The 21,222-nt window shown below is 44.5% G+C and overlaps 1 protein-coding gene across 1 annotated transcript; it reads right to left on the bottom strand.

Annotated features, from left to right (window-relative positions):
• Positions 1 to 10,413: 10,413 nt before the first annotated feature.
• On the bottom strand, positions 10,414 to 11,169 carry LOC141039144 (uncharacterized). The gene has a single exon (XM_073506455.1). It carries the CDS (start codon positions 11,167 to 11,169, stop codon positions 10,414 to 10,416), a length of 756 nt encoding a protein of 251 aa, XP_073362556.1.
• Positions 11,170 to 21,222: the final 10,053 nt, after the last annotated feature.

Raw genomic sequence — 21,222 nt, 5'->3', positions numbered from 1 at the left:
TTCTAGGGTTTGGGTGTCCTCGAGAGTTTTGGTCGAGCGAGAGGGCCGGGGGGTGCTCCCGTGGTATAAGTTATCACGGTCGAGAGGGGGTATACATATCGACCGTCCATCATGTCGAAGTTATCTGGGAGGGAGTTATATATATCGACAACGACGACATACATACACGGGAAAATAATGTTATCGTGGAGGGGGTATATATCGACCCCCCCCCCCACATGTTGAAGTTATCGGGAGGGGGTTTTATATCGACAACGACGACATACATACACGGGAAAATAATGTTATCGAGGAGGGGGTATATTGACCCCCCCTCGTGTTGAAGTTATCCCCCCTCGTGTTGAAGTTATCGGGAGGGGGTAATATCGACAACGACAACATACATACACGGGAAAATAATGTTATCGGGGAGGGGGTATATCGACCCCCCCACGTGTTGAAGTTATCAGGAGGGGGTTATATCGACAACGACGACATATATACACGGGAAAATAATGTTATCGGGGAGGGGGTATATCGACCCCCCCTCGTGTTGAAGTTATCCCCCCTCGTGTTGAAGTTATCGGGAGGGGTATATATCGACGACGACAGACCCGATAAAACATAAGAAAACGAAGAAGAAATAAAAAGAGGAGAGAAGAAGAAAGGAATAGAGGAGAGGATTGAAGAAAAAAAAGAAGAAAAAAAAAGAGGAGAAGAAGAAAGGAATAGAGGAGAAGAAGAAAAAATAGAATATTTTCTATTTTTTCTTCTTCTCCTCTATTCCTTTCTTCTTCTCCTCTTCTTTTTCTTCTTTTTTCCTCTTCTTATTTATATCTCCTCTTCTTCCTCTCCTCTTCTTCTTTCTTTCCTCTTCTTATTTTCTTCTTTCCTATCCTTCTTTTTCTTCTTCTTCCCTTCCTAGCTAGATATATAAAACTTTTCTAAAATTGTAACTTTTGCATATATAAAACTTTTCCATGTGGATCATCATTTCTCATATATATCGAGTATATATCCATTGTCATATATAAAAACTTTCTATATATGAATAAAAAACTTTCTATGAACAAAAAAACATTTTTGACATATATATTCATACATTTTGAACATCTACATACATACAATTTTTTTGTTCACATATACATTATAGCCACATACACATATACATCACATATGAACAAAAAAATTAAACTAATAAAAATAAAAAAACAGAGCCGGGGCGGCGGCTCTCACAGCGGGGGCGGCTAGGACGATGGCGACGGCGGGGGCGGGGGCGGCGAGGGCGCCGGCGCGCGGGGCCGGGACGGGGCGGGGGCGGCGAGGGCGCCGGCGAGCACGGGCGGGCCGGGCAGGGGGGCTCGGGTCGCCGAGGCGGCGCGCGCGAGCAGGGGAGCACGAGGCGGGGCGGCGCGTGGGGGCAGGGCGACGGCGACGAGCACCGGGCGGCGACCCATCGAGGCAAGGGCGCGGGGCGACGGCGATGAGGAGCGGGCGGCGACGGCGAGCACAGGCAGCCTGGCGGCGTCGGGGGCAACTGGCGAGGTATGTCGAAAATTTCCTAAGTGTGGACTTATATAGCAAAGCCTTTAGTCCCGGTTCGTGGCACCAACCGGGACTAAAGGTGGGCATTAGTCCCGGTTGGTGCCACCAACCGGGACCAAAGGCCTCTTTTCAGCAGCCCAAAGGGCGGGAAGCGGCGGCCTTTGGTCCCGGTTGGTGGCACCAACCGGGACTAAAGGGGGGCATTGGTCCCGGTTGGTGACACCAACCGGGACCAAAGGCCTTGCGCTGCCCGCGGCCAAAAGTTTAGTCCCACCTCGCTAGTTGAGAGGGGCTCGGAGTGGTTTATAAGCCCCACCGCGGCTGCCCTCTCGAGCTCCTCTCAAATGCAGGCTTACGGGCCTAATGTCACACTGTGCTGTCTGTTGGCCTATTGGGACTTCTGCGGGCCTGAATCCGGGCCCAGGTTGGGTTTCTAGTCGTATTCAGGCCGTGGTGGCCCAATAGGTGGCAGTTTTTTAATTTTTTTTTCCAGTTTTTTGGTTCTGTTTTTTGCATTATTTATTTTCTTTTGTTTTTTGCTTTATTTTTTAATTCTTTTTGCTTTTAGGTCAGCAAAATTATAAACTGTCTGTTAGTGCCATTAGTTTTAGAAAACATATAAACTTTCTATTAGTGCCATTAGTTCTTTATGAAAATTCTTTTTGCTGTATTTAGTTTTTTAGTTTTCTTTTTTGCTATATTTATTTTGTTTTGTTTCTACTTACAACAAAAAACTTATTTATTTTATTTTATTTTGTTTCTAATTACTTATTTATTTTACTTTATGATAATTCTTTCTGCTATTAAAGTTTCTATCAAAAAAAGTTCTTTATGAAAATTCTTTTTGCTTTTAATGATTAAAAATAAAAAAGAGGCGCAATGCGCGTTGATTTGCTTTAAGCCTTTCGGAATAGTGTAGACTGCACTGCACATAGCTCGATGCAGTCTACCTTATTCCTCAAGGCTTGAAGCTAAGCAACGTGAGCATTGCGCCTCTTCTTCATCGTCTTTGCACTCAGGGCTTATAAACCGCTCCTAGTGCCTCTCAGCTAGCGAGGTGGGACTAAAAAACTGCTTAGCTAGTAAGAAACTCTAGTACCGGTTCGTGCCACGAATAGGTACTAAAGGTGCTCGTGGGGCCACAGCCTCATTAGTACCGGTTCGTGGCACCAATAGGGACCAAAGGGTGAAATTCGTCCCGGTTCGTGCCACCAACCGGGACCAATGGCCTTGCACAGCGGCGTGGTGGTGAGTTTAGTCCCACCTCGCTAGCTAAGAGAGAGCCGCACCTGTTTATAAGGTGCGGTGCGCCTGAGCTGTCGAGCTCCTCTCTAAAGCAGGCTTACGGGCCTAACCTCTCTGCACTCAGGGCTTATAAAGCATTTCAAATGAACTCTGAAAAGGTTGAAAGTTGGCATGGTATCATCATTTCATCCACATAGCATGTGCAAGAAAGTTGAGAGGGTTACGGCAAAAACTAGATGCACTTCTTGTACAAAACGGACAATGGTATCATACTCGTCTATTACAAAGTTGGCATGGTATCATCATAATAGTTGCGGGAGAAAGTCTTCACTTTTTCTTCGCTTGTGTCATTTGCTTATTGCGCCGTAACCATGGATAATCTTCATCGTTTATCAGGATGCTTGGGTCAGCCTTGACTTTGAAGGGAGGAATTTCATGAAACTTTTCATAATCTTCAGACATGTCTGTCTTGCCCTCCACTCCCACAATGTCCCTTTTTCCTGAAAGAACTATGTGCCGCTTTGGCTCATCGTATGATGTATTCGCTTCCTTATCTTTTCTTTTCCTCGGTCTGGTAGACATGTCCTTCACATAGATAACCTGTGCCACATCATTGGCTAGGACGAACGGTTCGTCAATGTACCCAAGATTGTTCAGATCCACTGTTGTCATTCCGTACTGTGGGTCTACCTGTACCCCGCCTCCTGACAGATTGACCCATTTGCACTTAAACAAAGGGACCTTAAAATCATGTCCGTAGTCAAGTTCCCATATGTCCATTATGTAACCATAATATGTGTCCTTTCCCCTCTCGGTTGCTGCATCAAAGCGGACACCGCTGTTTTGGTTGGTGCTCTTTTGATCTTGGGCGATCGTGTAAAATGTATTCCCATTTATCTCGTATCCTTTGTAAGTCAATACAGTCGAAGATGGTCCCCTGGACAACGAGTACAACTCATCACAAACAGTGGTGTCACCTTTGAGACGTGTTTCCAACCAACTGCTGAAAGTCCTGATGTGTTCACATGTAATCCAGTCGTCACACTGCTCCAGGTGTTTGGAGCGCAGACTGTTCTTGTGTTCATCGACATACGGGGTCACCAAGGTAGAGTTCTGTAGAACTGTGTAGTGTGCTTCAGACCAAGAATATCCGTCCCTGCATATTATTGAGTTCCCCCTCCAAGCGTGCCTTTTCCAGTCAGTCTCCCTCATACCGCGATTTAGGGAGACCTATCTTCTTAAGGCCAGGAATGAAGTCAACACAAAACCCAATGACATCCTCTGTTTGATGGCCCATGGAGATGCTTCCTTCTGGCCTAGCGCGGTTACGGACATATTTCTTTAGGACTCCCATGAACCTCTCAAAGGGGAACATATTGTGTAGAAATACGGGCCCCAGAATGACAATCTCGTCGACTAGATGAACTAGGACGTGCGTCATGATATTGAAGAAGGATGGTGGGAACACCAGCTCGAAACTGAGAAGACATTGCGCCACATCACTCCTTAGCCTTGGTATGATTTCTGGATCGATCACCTTCTGAGAGATTGCATTGAGGAATGCACATAGCTTCACAATGGCTAATCGGACGTTTTCCGGTAGAAGCCCCCTCAATGCAACCGGAAGCAGTTGCGTCATAATCACGTGGCAGTCATGAGACTTTAGGTTCTGGAACTTTTTCTCTGGCATATTTATTATTCCCTTTATATTCGACGAGAAGCCAGTCGGGACCTTCATACTGAGCAGGCATTCAAAGAAGATTTCTTTCTCTTCTTTCGTAAGAGCGTAGCTGGCAGGACCTTCATACTGCTTCGGAGGCATGCCGTCTTTTTCGTGCAAACGTTGCAGGTCCTCCCATGCCTCAGGTGTATCTTTTGTCTTCCCATACACGCCCAAGAAGCCTAGCAGGTTCACGCAAAGGTTCTTCGTCACGTGCATCACGTTGATTGAAGAGCGGACCTCTAGCTCTTTCCAGTAGGGTAGGTCCCAAAATATAGATTTCTTCTTCCACATGGGTGCGTGTCCCTCAACGTCATTCAGAACAGCTAGTCCGCCGGGACCCTTTCCAAATATTACGTGTAAATCATTGACCATAGCAAGTACGTGATCACCGGTACGCATGGCGGGCTTCTTCCGGTGATCTGCCTCGCCTTTGAAATGCTTGCCTTTCTTTCGACATTGAAGGTTGGTCGGAAGAAATCAACGATGTCCCAGGTACACATTCTTCCTGCTTTTGTCCAGGTATATACTTTCAGTGTCATCTAAACAGTGCGTGCATGCGTGGTATCCCTTGTTTGTCTGTCCTGAAAGGTTACTGAGAGCAGGCCAATCGTTGATGGTTACAAACAGCAACGCGTGCAGGTTAAATTCCTCCTGTTTGTGCTCATCCCACGTACGTACACCGTTTCCATTCCACAGCTGTAAAAGTTCTTCAACTAATGGCCTTAGGTACACATCAATGTCGTTGCCGGGTTGCTTAGGGCCTTGGATGAGAACTGGCATCATAATGAACTTCCGCTTCATGCACATCCAAGGAGGAAGGTTATACATACATAGAGTCACAGGCCAGGTGCTGTGATTGCTGCTCTGCTCCCCGAATGGATTAATGCCATCCGCGCTTAAACCAAACCATACGTTCCTTGGGTCAGCTGCAAACTCAGCCCAGTACTCGGAGGTGTGTCTGTCACCGTACATCCATTGCCGGTTCATTTGCGTGCATTATATATAATTAAGTGTGTCAAAAACTATTACAGAACATCATGAATAGATAATTAAGTGACCAAATTAATAGAAGTTCATCATCACATTAAAACCAAAGTACATACATAGTTCTCATCTAACAACATATATATAGCTCTCCAGAGCATCTAATTAATTAAACCATACATTGAAACTATGTAAAACATTTCAATGCGAAAACAAATGCGATCATAATCGTAACCAAGGTAACAATTGATCCAACGGCATAATGATACCAAGCCTCGGTATGAATGGCATATTTTCTAATCTTTCTAATCTTCAAGCGCATTGCATCCATCTTGATCTTGTGATCATCGACGACATCCGCAACATGCAACTCCAATATCATCTTCTCCTCCTCAATTTTTTTTATTTTTTCCTTCAAGTAATTGTTTTCTTCTTCAACTAAATTTAACCTCTCGACAATAGGGTCGGTTAGAATTTCCGGTTCAACCACCTCCTAGATAAATAAAATCTATGTCACGCTGGTCGGTATATTTGTCATAAACAATAAATGAATCAAATAGTTATAAAAAGATAATATATACCACATCCGAATCATAGACAGGATGAGGGCCGACGGGGGCGGATACCAAAACCATCGCACTATGTAATAAGAAGGAATAAAATAGTAAGAAAATTAGAAAAGTATCTATCTAAAGTAAGAATTTTTTTCTTTCAAAAAGAAGATAAGAACAAGAGGCTCACCTCGGTGGTGCCGGCGACGAGATCGGCGCGGGTGGTCGACGGCGGTGAAGACGGGAATGGGACGTGACGGGCCGGTAAACCTAGACAAATCTCGAGGAAAATGGAGCTTTGAGGTCGAGCTTCGAGAGGACAAAGCTTAATTAGTGTGGCTCGGGCATTTCATCGAACACCTCATGTGCATAGGAGGTGAGCTAGAGCACCACAAAGCCCTCCCCTCGCCGGCCAGAGAAAAACAGAGCACTGGAGTGCTCTGCTCGCGGGCGAGGGGTATATATAGGCACCTCATTGGTCCCGGTTCGTGGCATGAACGTGTACTAAATCCGGGCCTTCTGTCCCGGTTCATGCCAAGAACCGGGACAAATGGTTGTGGGCCAGTTGCGAGGACCAATAGTCCCGGTTCGTGGCTCGAACCGGGACAAATGGTTCCATACGAACCGGGACCAATGCCCACGAGGCCCCGGCCGGCCCCCTGGGCTCACGAACCGGGACGAATGCCCCCATGGGTCCCGGTTCGTGACTGAACCGGGGCTAATGTGAAAACTGCCCTGTGACCTATGCCCTGTTTTCTACTAGTGGTGCCTTATCCTAGCGCATCTACCCATCACAAATCACACAACAAGATAACTTAAATTGGATGTAGAGGTTCAATATAATACAAGATGTTGAGAGATGTTAGTAAATGATGTGATGTGTTAACCTCGGCTAGTTCATTGGCCGTAGCATGAAGAATTGGTGGGTGATGCGACCTGCGTCGCCGTATGAATCAGATCTTTATGGAAGACCAGAAGCAGGCTGCAAAGGAATAGGACGGTAGGGCTGCAGCGCTAATGCACACACACGCCAATCACAGAGATAATGCCCACCGCCAGGAGATTTAGCAGAGGCCCATGGTGCAATCTGCCTTGGCACGGACTTAGAAAACGACCGAAATCACTAATTGAGGAGCGCTCCTCGCAACGATTAGTCGGGGAGCGCTCCCCACGCGCCAAGTGTCACGTGCGGAGCGGTCGTGAGACTTTTCCGAGGTGCTCAGTGTCGCGCGCACGGCGTCTCCCGTGTTTTCCGGTCTCCGATTTCCCTTTCTGGTTTTTCCTTTTTTCACTTTAGTCCTTATACTTTTAATGTTTTGTAAAACCTTTTGATCTGTTTTAAGATCTGTTTCTCTCCGGTGTGGGCGAACCGTCGTGGAGCACTGTTCTTTCTTTGCCGTCGTCTCCGCCCGTCGCGGCTGCCGCTCTTGTCGCATGGTTACGGCGGCCCCTGTCTCGGCCACCGCGCTTGTTGCCTGCTCTTACGGCGGTCCTTCTTTAGCGTCGACCACGCTTCCCCGTTCGCGATATAGCCGTTCCCTACCGGTTGCCTTCGTGGGTTCCCTGTTTCCCTTTCTCGTTTCTCTTTTTGTTCCCATTATATTTCCCGGATATGGAGATTTATGGGGTAGTTACGGGTGGGGACTACCAACACTATCAGATGTCAAGTTTCAACTAGGTTTTGTGGGATTATTTCTTGATAATCATTGTGTTCCTTGCAGTTATGACTTGTCCTTTTTGCCGCATGCCTGGTGGCCCGTGTTCTTCTGTTGATTCTTCTGTAGATGGGTTCAGTGTGGTCCTGGATCGGCGTTGTTGGAGGCGTGTTGTAAGAATATCATTTTATAATTGTTCAATTTTTGGCACACACGCTTATTTCTTTTGGTGCTGCTCATGCTGTTTAGGTTTTGATTATGATCCTTGTTTTGATTTGTTGTGCAGTATGTTCCGTGCAGTGGTAGAGCTCATCTTGCTGTTTACATCGAGGAGTGTAGGGCTTTAGCCATAAGGAGGGGTGACGAAGATACTGATCTTGCTCTTTAGTGCAATGAGGGTTATTTGTATGGTGTTATGTTTAGTCATGGTCGGTTGAGGAGCAAATTCCATGGTCCTTCCTGGGAACGATTGGTCAGTGATTATGGTGTTCGTCCTCGTGATATAATGACCATTAGGCTTGAACATTATGGAACGTGGATTGGTATTGATTTTTATCGTGTTGGTCGTTGAGATGCGTTGTCTCCTTTACCGTCTGTTGGTAAGGTTTATTTTTAAGGAAGTTTTTAGCTTGTTTTATTGCACATGATGATTTTTCTGTTCCCTTGAGCCTGTGTAATTATATTTTGTAGCTCTTGATGGTTTGAGCGACTCTGAGATGGAACTTGTTGGGAGTTGTTATTACACCCGTGGTGTTTTTCTTAATTATCAGCAGATGTATTTCATGAGGTGTCAACTCTTTGATGATGACTACATCCCCTGTTGTCCTTTTGTTCACAGGATTGATTCCATGAATGTTAATGGTCATCATATGGTCAAATTTTTTTCCACTGTTTTTTCTTTGTTTCTGTTTATTTATTTATTTTTATTATTTTCTCTATTTATAGTTTTGAATTTTTGTTCTATTTCTGATAGCTTGATGTTTTTTGTCAGGTTATTCCTGGTATTGTTGTGAGGAGTTTGAAGGAGTTTGTGACTTTTCCTAGGACTGGCGTTTTAACCCTTGAAGTTACTTTGGAATCTGGTGATGATGATATATATATGTGAGCACTCCTTGCTCCTACTTCATTGGCTTGGGTAGTAGAATGGTGTTCAAACAGGAATGTTTCAGTGATTTTCTCCAGGCATCGTCTATTGAAGTAAACAGCTTGGTGCTGATAACTTTCAAAGAGCGTGATGGGAGGCTTGTTGTTATCTTCAATCTTCTGGCGCAGTGATGTTAGTTATAGCCTTTGAACATAAATGGATTTTGTTTAAAAATCTATGCTACGGTTTAATGTTATCTAGATATATGAAACGATATGAACCAAAGTGTTCATTGCTGTTGTATGTTTGTAGAAGAGGTATGGCTGTGCATCTCTTTTAAAGATGTTTTTTGGACGGATGTTATTTAATTGGGGTCATAGTTATCAATACAGTAGAGGCACGTGTGTTGTTTACTCTGAGGCACGGATGTGCATCTCTTTTATGTGAGGCACGTGGATTAAGCAAATGAAGGCACATAATTGAAGTGAGTTCAGGCACGGTTGTGAGGAGGCACAGGTATACTGAGAGGTACGTGTGTGTAGCGCCAAAGTTGTACGGGCGATCACGCGTGCCGAACATGTAGAGATACTATGGGTTTCATGCGAGAGACACGTGTGTGTGTAGCACGTAGAGTTACTGTTGGTTTTATGTGAGGCACGTCGATTGAGCAAAACGGAGGCATGGAATTATAGTCAGTACAGGCACGGTTGTGTGGAGGCACGGGTATACTGAGAGACGCGTCTGTGTAGCACCAAAGTTGCACTGGCGATCAAGCATGCGTAACACGTAGAGTTACTGTGGGTTTCATGTGAGGCACGTTGATCAAGCAAAGAGAGGCATGGAAGTGAAGTCAGTACAAGCACGGTTGTGTGGAGGCACGGTTTTGAACCCTCTTGCTGCTGTCAAGTTTCTAGAGGCACGGATGTACGGCAGTAGAGGCATCGGTCCGAATATTTGGTTAGTGGGGCTCGGTTGTGGATGCACAGGTGTGAAGTCTCTAGGGTCGCGGTTACGTGGCACCACGGGCATGGATTGAGTAGACACTTAGAGAGCCACGCTTGTACATAGGTCAGTTGCACACGGTAGTGTAGTTTTGTGGCATCATGCAGAACTGGTGTACGGAGAGGAACCTGTGTGCAATAGCAAGGATGTTCTGAATGGACGGAGCGGTGTTTGATGTGAAATGGTTGTGTTGTGTGATTTTTTTTCAATGTGGTTAAAGTAACAAAGTTCTTGTCGCTTGTGTCTTTGTACCGAATGTTCTTCTGCAATATTTCTGAATTGTTCACGCCAATGTTTAATAAGCATTGTACTGAAAGTTTACAACGATATCATCACATATTCTTGTAAATGCACGATGCATCTTGTAAAGGTTGAGTATGAAAATTATAATACAATATCGTGCGACATACCTCTCGTTCTATAATCATGGATACAATATATGCTTGCTCAATACTGGGACATAACTTATTAATTGCATTTAGACATGCAAAACGTAGTATGCATTTGTACATGAGCACACCACTGTGTTCAAAGTTCAAACGTAAAATAGTAATACAATACACAGAGCATCTTTGAGCAACAACAAACATATTTACAACATAGGTTCATACAATCTAAATTATGATAATAGTAGTTCCTACTAGTTTAATGTAGACATCCATTTTCTTGCAATTTACTAACCACGGTTCCCTTCCGGCGCTTCCAGCCGCTGGAAGATCTCTCGTCTTTGTTCTTACGTGGGCGGAGTCTTTCTTTCATTGGTTGTTGGTGGAGGTGACGTAGCCCGTTCTTGATGATTAGGATTCTGCGGTACAACTCGTAGCTAACATACCCGTCCTTTGCCGCGTACTCAAGGTGTATCGGGGAAAGTGGCTTCCACTCCCAGAACTGGTGCTTCTCCTTTGGGAATGATTTCTTCATGTTCTTGTATGAGGGGTCGATGATGGCCGCTGCAAGGTCACCCATGGAGTCCCTTTCTCCACCACCCTTGATGCAGAATAGCCTCTGGATGTCGACGTGGTGCTCGTCTGGAATTTTGATCCATGCACGGGCAAGCATGGTCTTGTCGTTCCTGGTGTCGACGCTAGTGAAAGTTACCGCTTTCCGTTGCAGGAAGTCAACTAACGCCTGGGAGCGCTTGGATCTGCAGTAGTGGTATACAAGGACATGCTCGCGCATGGCAAGTTGGACGACGGCGATCCCTTGTCGTATGTAACTGCTCTTACGTGTGTACTCGAGGTCGAGGCCGACGAACTTGTTCTTCTCCTCCTTTATCCATTCCTCGTACTTTTTGATGATCCGCTCCACAGTCCTTGGGTCGTTGGTGTACACCACCTCCAGCACGGTTGTACCGTGGGTAGTGATGTGTTCGGTGAGCGTTGTTAGTTTCCCGTCGTCCATGGCTGGAGGTGTGCGTTGGTGAACTGCGGCCGGCGAGGAACTTTCGAGGAAGAGGATGCAAATGGAGTCGAAAAAGTGAAAGGGATCTTTTGTCGTGCAAAAAAAGGAAACCGCCAAATAGCAGTTGCTAGTCACCCGGCGGTTCCAAGCGTTGATTTTCGGAAACAGGCGACCGCTCCTCAATTAGTGATTTCGTTTGTTTTATCTGTTTTTTTAAGATTTTCACTTATCTTGTTCGTTGAATTTTTTTTATTCGTTGCGTGCTTTGTGCGTGATCCATATGTGCGTATTCCATCTTTGGCTGTGAAAGTAGTCGTGTAAACAGTAGAACACTCATCAGATGCATGGTCATGCCTTTGTTGTGAAAACGTTTTTTTCAATTAACAATCTTCCTTGGTTCGGGAGGCACGGTTTTTATGTTATTCGGTGCACAAGTGTGTGTTTAGGAAAAGTTGAAGTAAATATAGTTTGGACTTGAAAACGGAGTCCTGTTTGGTTTTTAATTGAGATATGTTTCACTAGATGGTTTGAATAAGTTTGATAACATGGCATTGCTAGAGGATTTGAATCACAAACTGATTCTTGTTTCGTTTGATTTTTGAAAATGAATCTTTTTGTTTTTTGGTTTTTTGAATTGTGAACTTTTCAAAGGATAAGAACTACATTTTTTTGAATGAATCGTTCCGATAGTTCAAACAGCATTTGTTGCAAAGGATCATTCCGATGGTTGAAACAGCAAGTTGAGTGTCCGTAAGAGCTACATAAGTTGCAAAAGATCATTCCGATAGTTCAAGCAAGCACATGGTCCATAATAGTTACATTACTCTACCATCCTAACTAGAAAACTTATAGTAATCAGTGTTTTGCTCCTGGAGGCATCATCATGAAACGAGCGTTGAACATTCTAGGAGATACACTGCTTGCTTCCATTTTAGGTGCTGGTTCCGACGGAATCTACAGAATGCGCTGAATGATGATGGACACAGAACGGTCATGGGGCTCTTTGAAAGTGATTAGAACAACGTTCTTTTCAACAAAGGATGCAGCTGATATGAAGTCTCTGAAAGAAGACTTTTCTATTACCATCCTGCCGTCGTTTTTGGAGATGTAGTACGACGAAGGAGTGATGACATGTGTAGGTTCATCAGGAGCTTCAAGGGTTACCCTGCCATTTGTTGGCATGTCCACCCATCTCTTCAGTGTTGAGACAATGCTCCTCGGAATTTTCTAGAAGAAAATTGAAATTAAATATAAATTAAAACCGTTGATTCGTCACTTGGACAATAAATAAAAGAATGGCTGAATACGGTGAGTGCACAAACATTAAGAAATTCCATATTGGAAGTAATATAATTTCTGGCATGTTCAGGTTTGTGTGTAAACAGATAAAACAACATATTAAGAGAACAACGGAAGTTTTGTTGTTTTAGGTTTGAATAAATAGGTTCTTTATAATTTTACATATAAGCAATATTACGTCAGTATTGTTTATATTACATATGAGCAAAATACGTTTGGTATTTTAACAAGGACAGTTGTAACCAACCATGACGTAGTCTTTGGTGTTAGTGGGAGTCAATACGTGGACAAATGGACGGCAACGGATGAAAGTATCTCCGAAAAGGCGTTGTAGAAAGAATCGTGCCGCGTCGTAGGTAAGCTCAATATCCTTAGAGTAGACACAGCAGTGAACATGGTCGAAATCGTCAGAAGAAAGATCGTCGAGAGCTAGAAAAAAAGATTTTAAAGTTAGATAAAGTTATATCCTACACGGGGTTAATATTATTCAGTTCGATTCATGCATATAAAATTACTGTGAAAGAAGATAAGTTTCTAATATAAAATACCTACCAATGTGGGGTAATGGAAGCAGCCTTTTGTCATCCCGATATGTTTGTAATTCAAGATTGAGACCCTCGTCTGGTAGTTCAAATTCTATGCGGTCTCCAGCCCGAAGTTCATAATCAGCCGCAAAGATGTTCCACTCACCACCGCAGAACTTTGTGTAGTTCGCCCTATGCTTAAACAAAGCATTGTAAGACCTTCCTTCATGTGTAAGAAGGGCTGGCTCTACCTGCTGTTTACGCAATTTTCTTGCTTCTTTCTTCCTCTCTTCAATGTATTCAGCGAGAAAAGCTCTGACATTACAAGGTACATGCTGGAAAAAATAGTGCAAATAACAACCTGTAAGTGTAAATTTGAACTCGCGTACTATTAATGTTAAAAGTTTTCTTAAATTGGATATGAATTTTTGATAAGAATTACAGATAACAACATAATTGTATTATAAATTAATGGATACAGATTTTCGGCATATGTTGACTAATTTTAATTAGAACTGAATATGCATTATAGTAATCAAGGCATAGGCAGGCAAAACTAATGGACTATATTAATTAGGGCATAGGCAGGCAAACTAATGGAAAATGAAAACACAAGGCAGGTGCGAAGAAGTGGCAGTAGGGGAACCTAGTGTAGGTGCAAGGGGGTATGAGTGACAGTGACGATTTCTACTGTGTTGTAAGCAACTAATATGTTAGTGCTGCTTACTAACCATGCGGCTCCAGCAATTTTCATCAAGAATAACCTAAAACTCCTGGAGAACTTCAGGGTGTGGTTCACAAGGGCCGCCTGGTTGGCGACAGGTAGGGCAAATCATACCTAAATAATTCAGAAAAACTATGTTAAGAAAACAAGAATATCATAACAATTTAAAAACAAGCTTCAACGTCAAAGGTAGACAACGACTAGCTTCAACTATGTTAGCCATATTGAAGGCAGGCAACAACTACAAATTTACCAGAAATCTTCTCATCTACTCCTTCCAGAAAAGCAGTATGACAGAGTTTATAACACTTGTTTAGATTTTCAAATGGTTTTTATATTCCTTTAGAGAATGAAGTCATTGTACCGGATCTGATGCTTCAATAACTATCAAATGAAAAACCTAAACGTAAAACGTAAATACGGATCGGAGCATGCTGCTTACGCATTAGCTTTTTACCTGGGAGAGAAGAAGAACGAGGGTTGATGAACGGAGATTGGGGTAGGGGAAGCTTAGGGAAAGCATACACGGCTAGCAAATCTACGAGAGAAGCACGGCTTAGAAGTTAATCAAGAGACCCGATAAAAACTCTACAATAACTTGTTTGAAATGAGACTGTGTGCGGGGAAGAAGCATGAACCCTAGAAGTAGGCGGACGGATAAGGCAGATGGGTTGTGATGGGAAGCTTAGGGCAAGCACCCACGGCCAGCAATCTATGAGAGAAGCATGGCTTAGAAATTAATCGATTGTGTGCGGGTTAGAAGCACGAACCCTAGAAGCAGGAGACGGAGAAGAAGCACGAACCCTAGAAGCAGGCGATGGAGAAGGTAAATGAGTTGTGATGTGACTGAGGGAGTCGGAGCTTATTGAAATATAAAGGAGACGGGAGAGAGCAAGAGTAGTAATGAGTGCTTCTTGTTTTATTTTTTATTCTGCGAAATGGAATGAATGCTGGTTGTAGATGGTGTGCGTGCATTCCGAGGTGTTATGGGGACACGAGATGTTTGACTCGTCCAGCCGCCTCCCATTATAGTTGTCCAGCTGTGCTACCTCCGAGCGGAGTCTTTTACGTGCCTATCCTGCCTCACATACTTTTTGTGAGGCACGGTAATACATGATGAAAAGCATACTCATGCTTCTGTGTTTTAATTTTTTTATCACATGTTTAATCAGATATGGTTGGGTGTGTCTTTAGGAGAGGAACGGTGATGATGTTATTAGATGCACGGTCGTTGTAGCAGGAGAGGCATGGTCGATACGTCGGGGGAGGCAAATTGAGGGGAGGCATGATGGTTCCCAATGAGAGGCACTTTTGTATCTGGAATGGAGTCACGGTTCGTGACTCTGTTATTGCATTTTTTTCAAGCAGTCGTTGACCCAGGGAGCCACTGTTTTTATGTACGTTGGGTTCAGGCGGGAATATGTATGATAGCCCACAGTTATTTGTATGTGAGAAGCATGGACGTGCTTTTGTTTTGGCAATGTTTTCAGTGGTATGCAGACATAGAGATGCAGGTCCGTTGATATCACCGAGGTTTGTCTTGAAAGCAAAGTGGAGGCACGCGTGTGGCTTTTGTGCTGGCCGAACCGTGCTTCTATTTTTGTTCAGTCCCCGTGTAGTATTTGTACGACAGGGTCATCTTGTTTGCTTCCTCTCATTGTTCTCTCGGTCAAAAGATGTGTTGGTGACCGATGGGATGGCTATTTATTGTTAGTATTCATTGTGCCAGATACCATTCTAGAGTTAATCTAGAGGCTCCTCGATTACAGCGTGGCAGTCGTGACTTTTTAAGTGCATGGTTTCATAAGCTGCAGAAGCACAACCGTCCATTCACACCGTTCCCGATGCAATTTAATGGGTGCATGGTAACCGAGTCGTCTCTCCCCAAGGTTAAGTAGTCGTCTATTCCGGGAGGTTATCGCGTCTTATTCTCTGTAGAGAAGTGCAGTTAGCTCGCGTCATCCTCGCCTCGTACGAGAAGCACAGTCAAACTCCATTGTCGTCTCAGCCTCGGTTCCATGGACGACTTCAGGAACACTACTGAGCATCTCTTTATAGATGCTGATGGTAATACCAAGCTCGAGGTGTTGTACACTAACGAGCCCTACAAGCTGGAGGAGATTCTTACTCTCTATGAGGAATGGCTGCGTGAGGACAGGTACAAGTTTGTTGGTCTTGATCTGGAGTACACACGAGAGGATTATTTTGATCGTAGTAGAAAAGTCACCGTTATGCAACTGGCGATGCGCAAGCATGTTCTTGTCTATCACTTGTGCAAGGCCAGGACGGAGTGCGCTGCTCTGAAGGATTTCCTTCGGAACAAAGGTATAATTTTCGCTAGTGTCGACGTCAGGAACGATAGGGATGTTCTCACAAACAGTTACCTCAAAATCCCAAGAGAGTGTCACATCGACCTTCAAGAGGAGCTCATGATCAAAGGAGGCAATCTAAGGGATTCCATGGCAAATTTGGCAGGAGCCGTCATAAACAAATCTTACTTGAGTATGAAGTCGTCTTTTCCACAAGGTCTGCATGACTACTGGGAATGGAAGCCGCTTTCCCTTGAACACATGAAATATGCGGCAATTGTAAGTGAAAATTTCGTTTTTTATGATTTTCTGTCTTTATATTTTTGTTTTATTGCAACAATAGTACTTTTTCCCCTTTACGTATATCTTCATTCTCATCTGCTTTTTGTTTTAGGATGGGTATGTCAGCTACGAGGTCTACCGCCGAGTTCTGTCTATGAAGGACATGATGCATCCTCGTTGTCTTCCCGACCCCAGACGCCGTTGATGCTTCTGAGCAGAACTCCAACTGAGTAGAATGGTCCCGGTGGTCTGAGCAGAATGGACTCCTGGAAGACTTTCATTTCTTTTGTTGTATAATTAATGAGTACTTTTAGACAGTTCAAACCTATGGAGTACCATCTCATGTTATGTGAATATAATTTCTTATGTTTTTTCATGTTACAAGTTCATTGTTGACGTTTGCGCGAGTTCATGTATATTTAGAGAACCTGTTGAAGTGGCACATATGTATTGTTTGGGAGAAGCGCGCTTTGTGTTTGGCTTATATTCAGTGCCGTTTGTTTGTGTTTGTATTGTTGTCTTTTACACGTTCGCACAAGAGAGGCACGTCTGCTAAAATACGAGGCAACATTTTAGTTTCGTGTCTTTGTGTGCTTTAGGACCGTGCCTCGAGAATCCAGACATCCATGTCTGTTCAAGATTCACTTCCGTGGCTTCTTTCCGTCTATGTATGTACATCCGTGACACATGCCATGTCTGTAACGTGCTGGTTTCACACGGCAGTTCCTCTTGACACTACACAACCGTGCCTTTGCCACCACTCTTTTGTGCATCCAGGTGGTTTGTACCCGTGCCTCGACAACTATGAGAAGCCGCAATTCCGTGCCTGCATACGCTGTAATTCCGTGTCTCCTGTACGTGCATTTGCGTGTCTCAGGCGTCATGCTGGTTGTGACTCTACGTGCCTCTGGTGCCAGACGCCCGTCCGTGAGGGGACGCGTATGTATTGTTTGGGAGAAGCGTGTTTTTTGTTTGGCTTATATGCACCGCCGTTTGTTCGTGTTTGTATTGTTGTGTTTTACACATTCGCACAAGAGAGGCACGTCTGGTAACGTATGAGGCAACATTTTTAGTTTCTTGTCTTTGTGTTCTTCGGGACCGTGCCTCTAGAAGCCCGGCATCCGTGTCTGTGGAGGCTTCACTTCCGTGGCTTCTTTTTCGCTATTCATGTACCTCATGTGACACATGCGATGTCTCTATGTGGTGGTGTCACACGGCAGTTTCTCTTCAGACTACACAACCGTGCCTCTGCCACCATTCTTTTGTGCGTCCAGGTGGTTTGTACCCGTGCCTCGAGAACGCCAATTCCAAAGCCGTACCTGTGCGCCAAAAGCCGCAATTCCGTGCCTGTATACGCTTCAGTTCCGTGCGTCCTGTACCTGCATTCGCTTGTCTCAGGAGACATGCTGGCTGTGACTCTACGTGCCTGTGGTGCCAGACGCCCGTCCGTGAGGGGATGCGGTGGCTGTGACTCGTCATGCCTGTGCTTCTACTCGCCCGTGCCTCTGGACACTTTAAAACTGTGGCTCTTTCACTTCTCCCGTTGATTCGCTGCTTGTATTTGATGTATCGTCACGTGATACACGTCACGAGTCTATGTGTCTGCGGTGTCACATGGCTGTCCCTCTTGAGAGTTTGCAACCGTGCCTCTCGAACAGAGTGTTCTTACCGATGCCTCTGCCACCTCTCTTTTTTGCATCCAGAGGATTTGTATCCATAGGATTTGTATCTGTGCCTCGAGAATGCCAATTCGAAAACCGTGCTTCTGCGTCGGAGAAGCTACAATTCCATGTCTGTACGCAGAGGGTGTGTAGCCGTGGCTCGAGAATGTTAATTGCAAGGCCGTACTCGTGCCTTGCCAAGCCGAAGCACGTGCCTGTAGAGGCTACGTTTCCGTGCCTTTGTTGCCTACATTCACGTGTTTCTGACGAGTTGCTGCCTGTATCTCTACGTGCCTGTGGTGATACCCGTGCCTGTGGAATAGACACGTATGTGCGTCGTGTGCCTGCATACCCGTGCCTGATAGACACGTATGTGCGTCTTGTGCCTGCATACCTAGGCCTCACGTTAAACCAGCCTTGACTATCGAGGGACAGATGTTGTGAATCTAGCTAGATGAGGCACAGATGAGTTTTGGCCTTCGGATCTAAGGTGTACGGCTGTTTGTTTGTTTGCTTCATTGGATTCTTCCGTCGGTGGTCTTTGTTCAAAGGAGGAATTGATGACCGATGTGCCGGCTGTTTGATGTGACTATTCAGTGTGTCAGTTACCGTAAAATAAAGTTAGAGGCTCCTCGATTTCTCCACGGCATCAAATATTTGTGCACAGCCGTGAGTTTACGGAGTGCATGGTTTTATGAGCTTCGGAAGCACATACGTCTATTCGATGTTCCTAGTTCACATGTTAATGTGCATTGTAACTCAAACGTCCCTCGCCAAGGTTAAATACTGGCCGTGTTTGTGAGGTCTTCGCGTTGTATTGTAGCCACAGAACATCAGTCAGTTCCCACCCTCCTCGCCACTCCCCAACCTTGTCGCAGGGTCTCAGGAATCTCCATTGGCACCTTGCTGCTTGCTGCCATGGACGACTTTTTGAACACCATCTAGTACCATCCTATAGTTGCCGATGGTAACACGAAGCTTGACGTGTGGTACACCAACGAGCCTGGCAAGGTGGAGGAGATCATTGGCTTGTACGAGGACTGGTTGTGCAAGGAGAAGCACAAGTTTGTTGGTCTCGGCATGGAGTTCACACGAAAGGATTGTTACGGGCGTAGAAAAGTCGCCGTCATGCAACTGGCTATGCGGAATCATGTTTTGCTCTATCACTTCTGCAGGGCCAGGACGGAGTGCCCTGCCCTGAAGGATTTCCTTGAGAATAGAGGTATAACTTTCTCTAGTGTGGGCGTCAGGAATATTAGAGATGCTCTTTTTCAAGATTTCATCAGAATTCCAGAAGGGTACCACATCGACATCCAAGAGAAGTTTATGATCAAAGGCGGCGAAGAAAGGGACTCCATGGAGGACTTAGCAGGAGCCATCATTGACGAATCTTATTCGAAGCTGGAGTCATCTTTTCCAGAACTTCTTCGTCACTACTAGGATTGGAAGCCACTTACTTTTGATCACCTGAAATATGGAGCTACTGTAAGTGAAGATTTCATTTTCGTTAGTTTCTGCCTTTGTTGCTAGAACAGTACTTGTTTTTTTTGTATATTCATGTTTTCATTTGCTTTTCCTTTAGGAAGCGTATGTGAGCTATGAGCTATACCGCTGGTTTCTATCGATGAGGGACATCCTGCATCGTCGCTGTCTTCCTGATCTCAGATGGCGAGGACGTTTCTGAGGAGTAGTCCAGGTGGAAGTGCTGGCAAGATGGATTGTGTGATGAATTGGTTATTTGATAGTTATTGTATGGGGTAATATTACATAGACTGATGAATTTGTAATTGTGGTGGTTTTATTTTGAACCGGATGGAGTTGACTAGTTTGGAAATTTAAGTTTATTTTTGTTCCATTATGTTTTTCTTGATTGGGTGCCTTCAAGAATATTTTCCTCTATGATTTTTTGCTACGAGTTGGTATAAGATGAGATGTATTAAGGGGAGCACTCAGATGTGCACTTTCGTGATTCTAGGCAGCGCACAGTCGTCTGTTCCGGGAGGCATTGTTTTTGTTTTAGGCAAGGCACGCTCTGGTCTTATTAGTTTGCTAGCTGCTTTAGTTCTTCTCTCAATATCGTTGCACTGACAGGTAGGGGCTTTACTTTTGCTTTGTGTTTGTACTGTGTTTGGCACGGTTGTTTTTATATTGAATATACGGTTGTGGTTGTGTGTTTGAAATGTTTTTATGCAGAGCTTGAGTGTGTTTAAGATTCTTCAGATTTTCTCACTGTGCTGTCTGTTTCAATATATGTTGTCTGTTTTAGGGACGGTAATCCAGTGTGATACTTGCTGTGGGAGTATTGTGTTATCGACGGTTGCGTTTCTGTGTTTCAATTATTGTGGTGGTACTTTGATTTTGAAAGGCATGGCCGTGAAGGCATTGGATGCATTGTCGTATGTTTGGTAGAGGCGTTATCCTTCCTTTGGGTATTAAATTCGGAGAGGCACTGCGTTATGTTAGTATGAGTCACTGTCATGGTTGTATGTTCTGTAATATTTCTAGTTAGTCTGCTAGTGAAGTCACGCCTGTCTGGTTAGTGGAGGCATGTGCTATGTTATGTTGAGTCAGAGTTCTGTCTGTTGTTCGCAAATGCTTTCTCTTACACGTTCGCTCGGAGAGGCACATCTACGATGTTACTCAAAGGCACGGTCGTGCCTTTCTTTCGAAACATTTGCTTTCACTTATTTGCTGAGAGAGACTCGTCGTTGAAACTTGTGAGGTCACGGGCCTTTTATAGTTGAAGTCACGGTCGTTCTTCTGTTTTGGTATTTTTTCGGTTTAGTCGTCTATCACAGAGGATGGTTCTTCTTTCGTTAACTTGAGCCACGGTCGTGCTTCCATGACTCATTGGCTTGGAGAGGGACCGGTGTTAAGCTGTCGAGAGGGGACGGTCCTATGTTAACTGGTGGCGCACTTGTGTGTGTCAGCTTAGTTGTCCATGGTAAGAGAGGCCTGTTCGTGCCTCTGTGACCCGGATTACTGGAGGTGAGTCATTTAGCTCCTTCGTCAGATGCTTACGAATCGATAGTGTTTTTCCTCTGTGTTCCAATTGTTTCTTTTATTATGTCTACTTGAAGTGAGTGGTGTTCTAGTGCAAGGAATATCATGTTTAGAACTTTTGGAAAAAATACGATTCTTATTTGTAAATGTTTGCTGTTCAGGAATTTAAGACTTGACCATTTGAACGCACTGCTGTGTTTAACGGGATCCATAGCAGATATCTTGGACGGACACAAAAATAGCTAAAACAT

Source organism: Aegilops tauschii, chromosome 1 (genome assembly GCF_002575655.3).
Source record: "Aegilops tauschii subsp. strangulata cultivar AL8/78 chromosome 1, Aet v6.0, whole genome shotgun sequence".
Classification (NCBI taxonomy): domain Eukaryota; kingdom Viridiplantae; phylum Streptophyta; class Magnoliopsida; order Poales; family Poaceae; genus Aegilops; species Aegilops tauschii.
This window is presented reverse-complemented; position numbering and strand designations above follow the sequence as displayed.

Bases quoted from the DNA above. Each gene is read 5' to 3' on its own strand.
- LOC141039144 (XM_073506455.1), bottom strand. From the start codon at position 11,169: ATGGACGACGGGAAACTAACAACGCTCACCGAACACATCACTACCCAC.